This window comes from Erigeron canadensis, chromosome 5 (genome assembly GCF_010389155.1).
Source record: "Erigeron canadensis isolate Cc75 chromosome 5, C_canadensis_v1, whole genome shotgun sequence".
Taxonomy (NCBI): domain Eukaryota; kingdom Viridiplantae; phylum Streptophyta; class Magnoliopsida; order Asterales; family Asteraceae; genus Erigeron; species Erigeron canadensis.
Window position 1 is genome coordinate 30,236,804 of NC_057765.1, and position 7,269 is coordinate 30,244,072.

General features: G+C 40.1%; 1 protein-coding gene across 1 annotated transcript; it reads right to left on the reverse strand.

Moving 5' to 3' along the window:
- Positions 1-565: 565 nt before the first annotated feature.
- LOC122601545 lies at positions 566-1,444 on the reverse strand. The gene is made up of 2 exons (XM_043774300.1): positions 977-1,444; positions 566-922 (listed from the first exon to the last, which is right to left on the reverse strand). The coding sequence occupies exons 1-2, from the start codon at positions 1,442-1,444 to the stop codon at positions 566-568; spliced, it is 825 nt and encodes a 274-aa protein (XP_043630235.1).
- Between the last annotated feature and the right edge of the window lie 5,825 nt (positions 1,445-7,269).

Sequence of the window (7,269 nt, forward strand, 5' to 3'; positions counted from 1 at the left end):
TTATGTATATTTTATAAAGTTATGACTTTTAGTTGACCAATAAATTGTTAAATTTTGTTTTAGTTACACACTTACATAGAATATCCCTAGCAAATCAGACTATCAGTTTGTGTGTAGTCAACTTATTTTTATTCTATTTTTAATGAAAAATGATACTCTATATCTTACTAAAAAACTAACTTAACTATTCGCTTAATAATAAGATCATGACACTTGATTTAGAAATAGAATAAGTGAATTCTACAAATCATGTATTAAGGTTATTAGGAGGATCATTAAACTATATATTAAGAGAATTTATTATTTTCTTTTTTTATTATATGGAAAACAAGTTTTTTTTTTGAACGGTCAACGAAAAACATTATATTAATTTATACTAGCAAATTGCTAGCTAAATAATAATACAAGCTCCAATATACATCAAAAAGCGACAGAAACAAAAATTACAATATCACATTGAGGTTGAAGTTTTTCCAGTGGTCCCAAGTCAAGCCTTCCATCCTTCCTTTATGTTTTATCCACAGAAAACTCAGAACTTTGACTTCATCTATGATGCTTGCCATGTTTACAGCTTTAATTTATGGTTAAAGATCTTGTTATTTCTAGTCTTCCATAATATCCACACAGTTGAGCATAAAATAGCATGAATGATCTTTTTCCATTTCGATGACCCATGCAAAAATTCAGGTGTGCGGAATATATTTTGTACTCCAAATAAGTAAATTCCGGGTAGCCTACACCAATCTGAAATAGCATCCCAAACTCCTTGGGCCGTAGAACATGACACAAATATATGATCTGGAGTCTCCACATCAAGCCCACAGAATGGACATAACAGAGACGGTACTTGAATATTTCTTTTTGCTAGAGAAGCGAGAGTGGGCAATCTTTCAAGGTTTGCTCTCCATGCCAAGAATAATACCTTTTTGGGAATTCAGTTATTCTAGAAAAATGAAGATTCAGGGAGAGAGTGTACCTGAGCTTCCAATTTCTTTTTGATACTTTTCACCGAGAATGAGTTGATTTGGTCTAGATCCCAACACCACTTGTCACCAGAACTAGAAAGTCGGGCTGTGTCAATTAGGCCAAGCATAGATGAGTATTCATCAGTTTTTTGTTGTGTTGTTGGTAAGCGATTCCATGTAAAGGTGAAGGTAGAGCCATATGAGGTGGATGCAATGCGGTCAGCTACAAAATAATTTTTAGCAGACTCCAGTTTGAACAAATTAGGAAACCGAGCCATTAGAGGCTCCATACCAATCCAAAGGTCAAGCCAAAATCGAATAGACTTCCCATTGCCTAACACACCTTTTATCAATAAGTCAAGATCCGTGTCATAATTTGCAAAGGCTCTCGAGACCTTACAAATGTTACCCCATGGTCCAGGAAAAGAAGGCCTACCGGGGATAGACGACCAGGCCCTATTGTATGGTGAATTGTCCATACAACTTTTTTCCACAGAGATAGTCCATCAACTTTGAATCTCCACCACCATTTTGCCAAAGAGGCCTTATTTGAGTCTTCAAGAGAACAAAGCCCAATATCCCCATGAGCTTTTGAAGCAATTATAGTATCGCATGAAATCCAGTTGATCTTTTTACAATTTTCTCTCCCGCCCTATAGGAAACATCTTGTTAATCTTTCGAGAGTTTCAAGAACCTTAGCCGGTGCCCTATATAAAGAAAAATAATACGACGGAAGTGCATTCAAGACAGAGTTAATAAGAGTAACCCGGCCTCCAAAAGAGAGGGTCTTAGCTTTCCATAGGGATAGCCTTGAACGAAACCTTTGACAACAGGTTCCCAATTTTTTTACTAAATTCATATTCGCACCAATCTGGAGACCCAAGTATTTGAAAGGGAAAGAACCTTGCTTGCATTGCAGAATATTTGCAAAGGTTGATAACTCGTCACTGTTACCCCCAATCCCGTAAAGGTAGCTTTTAGCATAATTGACTTTTAGTTCAGAAGCTAAGTAAAAGCCCAATAAAATTCTGCTCAAATTTCTTATGTTTGGTGCAGCCCATTCACTAAGGAAAACCACATCGTCTGCAAATAGAAAATGGGATAAGGTTGGCCCTTAGTTGTTGCATTTTATACCACAATACAAGCCGATTGAGCAAGCCTTTTTAATGGTCGCTGTGAGACCTTCCATTGCCATGATAAAAAAAAATGGGGAGAGAGGGTCTCCTTGACGTAAACCCCGAATGCTCCGATTTGACAAGTATGCGGACTGTTCCTCTGAGATCAGTTTATGTATTACAGTTTTAAGTCTATTAAGGAGCACCTTGGAAAGGATCTTATGAATGGAGCCAATGAGAGCGATGGGCCTGAAGTCATCCAGTCCAACCGGGTCTTTAATCTTAGGTATGAGAGCGGTAAAAGAAGAGAAAATCCCAGCTCATAGAGCGTTCCTCTGGTGAAATTCATTAAAAAAATTCAGGAAGTCATTTTCAAGGAAACTCCAACATGCCTTTAAAAATGTGAGGTTAAAACCATCGGGACCTGGTGCCCTCTCAATATCACATTCATTTAGTGCAGATATTATTTCATCATTTGAGAAAGGCTGAGTTAACCCGCGGCTTCCAAGTCAGATAGCCGGGCCAATCTCTGGCAGCAAATTTTAGGCCTCGAGCGCTCAGGTTCTTTAATTCTCTTGGAGAAATGATCACGGGCAGCCTCTTTAATCATTGTTGCGGAAGTAACCCACGAGCCATTCAAAATTTTTTTTATGACTGAAAACTAAACTTATATTGTCATTGTTTTAAAAACTCAAAACCCTCAATTATCTTAGAATCAGTCGATATGTATTCACAATGGTTATATATATATATCTAAATTTACTTCCAATACAATACACACGTTTCATAATCTTGTAATCCGACTATCTGACTTTCTGTCTAAAGCCCGAGTATATATTGCTTTGCAATCACATAAAATAGAATTCATGCAACCAACCTTATAGTTTATCATGATCAAAAGCTTATTCAAGTCAATTACATTTTTGCTAAATCCCATTTTCTATACTTTTGCTATTGTTTTATATAGATATTCTTTAGAACACATACACTGATACACATATTTTACTATTTTGTAAGTGATCTACATAAGGAAACAAATAATCTCAAGGATTAATGAGGCAAACCTAAACTTTACAAAGGTGGTAGGGGGTGCTGGGCATTGATTGAGTAGATATAAATGGAGAGTTTATTGGCCGAACAATCTAACCTCCTCAATGACACTAAGAGCACTCACAGTCAACCCGTTCCCATTCGTCCATGGTTCGTTCTTGCACCGAGGACGAGTACACATGGTTAGGTGTGTCTCGTCCCGGTGCTCGTTCTCGGCACTTCGTCCCCCCAGAAACGAACTGTAATGTATGCTAAATGTGTAGTGAACCTTTAGATGAAATAAAGGAAAGTAGGTATTGGAGGGAATGTAGGTATTATAACTATGATTAATATTGTGCAAAAATGTTACATAATGTGGAGTGGTGGAGGGTTTATATAGATCTAACAATTACACTTAGCACCCTTGCTAATTTTAATACAAGCCCTTAATTAATTATCAAAACAACCCTCCAACCACACTTAATTAAATACAAGGATAATACAAATAGGAAATACAAAACTAGCACTAATTATTACAAAAGCTAACAATCTCCCCCTTTAGTGCAGTTTTGGAGTTAGTCCTTGTTGGGTTTTCTTCTTTTTCCTCTGCCTTCGGTTTCTTTTCTTGGTGGAGGATTCGGGTTTGTCTTTGAAGAAGGTTTGATGTTTGAATGCCCTTTTTTCGTATCGGCTCTTGGCTTCCTTCCATTACTTTCTAGGGACAAAATGGTATCTTGGATCAGCGGGCCGGTTGGGTGGTTCGATGATGTTATCGGCGAAGTTGACTGGAGGCATGTTGTGTAAGCCGGGCTTATTGTTTGGCGAATAAATGACCCAAGACCCTTCTGGTAAGTGAATGATGCCTGTTTGTTCTTTGGGGAGCCTTGCCGCAATGATTGTCCTCGATCTTTCTCTATGTTCAAGCCTTGATTTGATCTTTTTAATCACCTTCAACAATCTCCTCTTTTCTTTATCCGACTCTTCAAATTCATGAAGACTTTCAATGACTCTCAAGCATTGTCTGGGGGTGCCGTCAAAATACTTGCATAGCTCGTCGAGTCGGATGAATATCTTATGCCCCTGATCGCTGATAAATACGACTCCCCTAGGGTTATCAAACACAACCCCAATGTGAAGGTTATCAAGATTGATGCCTCTTATTCTTTGGTTTGATGTGGTGAGGTTAACGTTCTTCCTTCTCTTTTCGATGCCCAATTGGAAGTCTTTTTGTGTTTGATTGAGGATAAGACTGTCCATGTATCTTTTTATCGCGTAATAGGCCTCTTGATTTTTTGGATCTGGCTGGAGGAGCTTTCGGGCGAAGTAGTGGAGGAGAAAGATGAGATCTTCAGCAGACAATAAGTTGAAACGAGCTTCAGTAAACATGTACTTACAACCATCTTCCCTTTTAACAATTAACCAAATCAAACCAGGTGGTCTAGCAAACCCCGGTTCGCGCCATTCTTTGAAATGAATGCTATCAACATCAACAATCTTCAGTTTAAACTATTTCTTCCATTCTTTGTTCACCTTTTTACTCTTGGCATCAATCAAGTCTTTTAAGTACTTAGCACGTTGATTCTGAAGATCATATGCTCTTCTAGCTCTTAATTCGTCAATATCGATCTTTTTCAGTTCATCTTGATTTGAGAAGATATGTGAGGCCTTTTCTTCAAGGAATCTAGTAAGACGGAATAACTGGGGAGGGATGGCAAGATAATCTATTCTGCTTCTTTCATTTGTTCTAAAGCCTCCTTCATTGATTTGAACATGGGGAGCAGTGGTGGTGTTATGAATGCAAGGATGGTTGAGGTGGTGAATGAGTTGGTGAAGGTTTAAGTGGCTGAGAGTTGGGTTTGGTTGAGGAACAGAGGTATAATTGTCAAAGCTAGGGGGAGGTAGATCATCATTATCTGAAGAGTCATTATCATCATTTGGATCAACATCGTTGCCATCGATAAAAGGATCATCAAACTCATCATTTTCATTTACATTTTCAACAATCACTGATGAATCAAGGTTAAACCCCTGAGATTGAGCATCATCTCTTAAGTCCACATCTTCTACAACTTCAATAGCATTCCTTGCTTGAATCTCAGTGATTTCTACATTCAATTCCTCGGTCATCACAACATCATCATTGGCCACATTTTCATCGACATCTTGTTGAGCATCATGAGGGGCATCTCGTGTCTATGCTTCATCTCCAGCATCTAAATTGTCACAAACAACTTCAGTGGTAGCACTTGCTCTAGCTTCAGTCGTCTCAATGTCTCTGTTCTCCCCCTCGTGTTGATCCTGATCATCAGGATCATCACATCTGCGATGGACGATTACAGCTTATTTACAAGAGTCTTCTAAGTCCGCAATTCTCTTTAGTGTTGCTTTAAGTTGTGCATTATTAAGAAACTGTTGCTGTTCGGCTTCTTGTTTTTGAAGTAGTAGTTGATGCCGATGGTCAAATCGAGCTTGAAGAATTGCAAGAATGGCTTTGTCAAAGGTATCGGTTTGATTGTCGAGAGAGATGAGAGTTGCATATAAGTCACCATACAAGGTATTGACATTGGAGCGTAGGGATGAATCATGATGTGGATTTGAATGATGAGGAGTAATGTTATGATGTGAGGATGAGACGGAAGGTGAAGAGTGTGGTGGTGATGGTTGAGGATTTGTATGAGGAAGAAGTCCAGCAGCTTCTAGATCCATAAAGGTTTGTCTTTCTTCTGGATTCGCTCTTAGTCTGATGCCATCAGGATTAGGAGGAGGACTATCACTTGATGATGATGAGGGGGATGTGATTGGTGCTTTACCTTTGTCAACAGGTGGACGGAGCACTACGGTTGGTGGCGGTTGAGTTGAAAGGACAGGAACGGCTGACATAGATGTCGTTTGCACACTTGTAGGCTCCGTTGGGTGTACAGTGTGGCCTGAATGGTGTTGGCCACCAGGACTTCCCAATAATTTATGAAGCAAATACTCTACATTGGTTGTTTCAGAACTTATTGGCTCAACACAAGTGTCAAGCGCAATGTTCCGGATGGTGGGACTACTGGGTTCTCCAAGATTGCCCGTTGTGCTGGGGATTGCATCCTCAGCGCCTGTCATGATAACATGAGTAGGACTTCCAGACACTCCTTGAGAAGGTGGAATCACTGACTCTCGGTCTATTGTTGCATCATTCAATGAATGTGCGTGCTCAGAAAAATGTGATCCTACTGGCGATCTAGACTCGATATTGTGTGCAAACGAAAGTGGGAGAGAGGCAAGAGTCTCCGCAGCTTCAATATCGACATCCCCCGAGTGAGGAATTGATAGTGGATGTGGTTGGTGCCTGTGCAGAAATGAAACTAGATCCTGTAAACAGAATCCAGAGTGGCGAGAAGGTGAATCATGCGAGGGTGGGGAGTCCTCGGCTTCTATCCTAGTGGTGGCATCCCGGTTAGTTGTTTCAACTATCGGAGGGCCATCGTTTTCTTTTTGCCCTATACTTAGCCCAGACCTTACATCCTCTCCATTTTGTTTTTCAACCCCTCCCTCAGGACCACCTTGTCTCTCCGAAATATCAAACACAACGTCATCAAAAGGATTATTGTCGTGAATATCATCATGACGTGTGGAAGGAACAACTTCGGGAACATCCTCAGGAATTGGATGAAGAGGAGTCCTGACCCGTAGGGTGATTTTTTGGAATTGGCGGGCGAGCGATAGATGATGATGAGGAAGAAGGAGAAATATGAGTTTCAGAGGATGAAGAAGATGGAGTTAGAGGAGAAGGAGCAGTGAAGGAAGCAGAACGAGATCTTGATTTTAATTTTGATTTTGTTTTTGATTTTGATCGGTGGTAAGTTTTATGCTTCTTTTGTTGAGGCTCAGTTGATTCAGGAATATCGGTGGAAGAAGATGGAGCGGAAGTGCCAGGTGCCAAAACATCAACAGACCCCTCTTTTCTTTTTCTTGACCTACGACCCTCACGAGGCGACCTATGGGGGCGTGGGGAAGGCACAACTCGGTGTTGAGCGGCCATACGCCCTTCTAAATACACTCTATAGATCCTAAGGTTAGGATCATCTAGGGGCACCCGACGAATAAGAGATTCAGGAATTTGCATGAAAGGAAGATGAGAAAGGCGATCGTTTGCATAAACAGATCGGAAGCTTGAG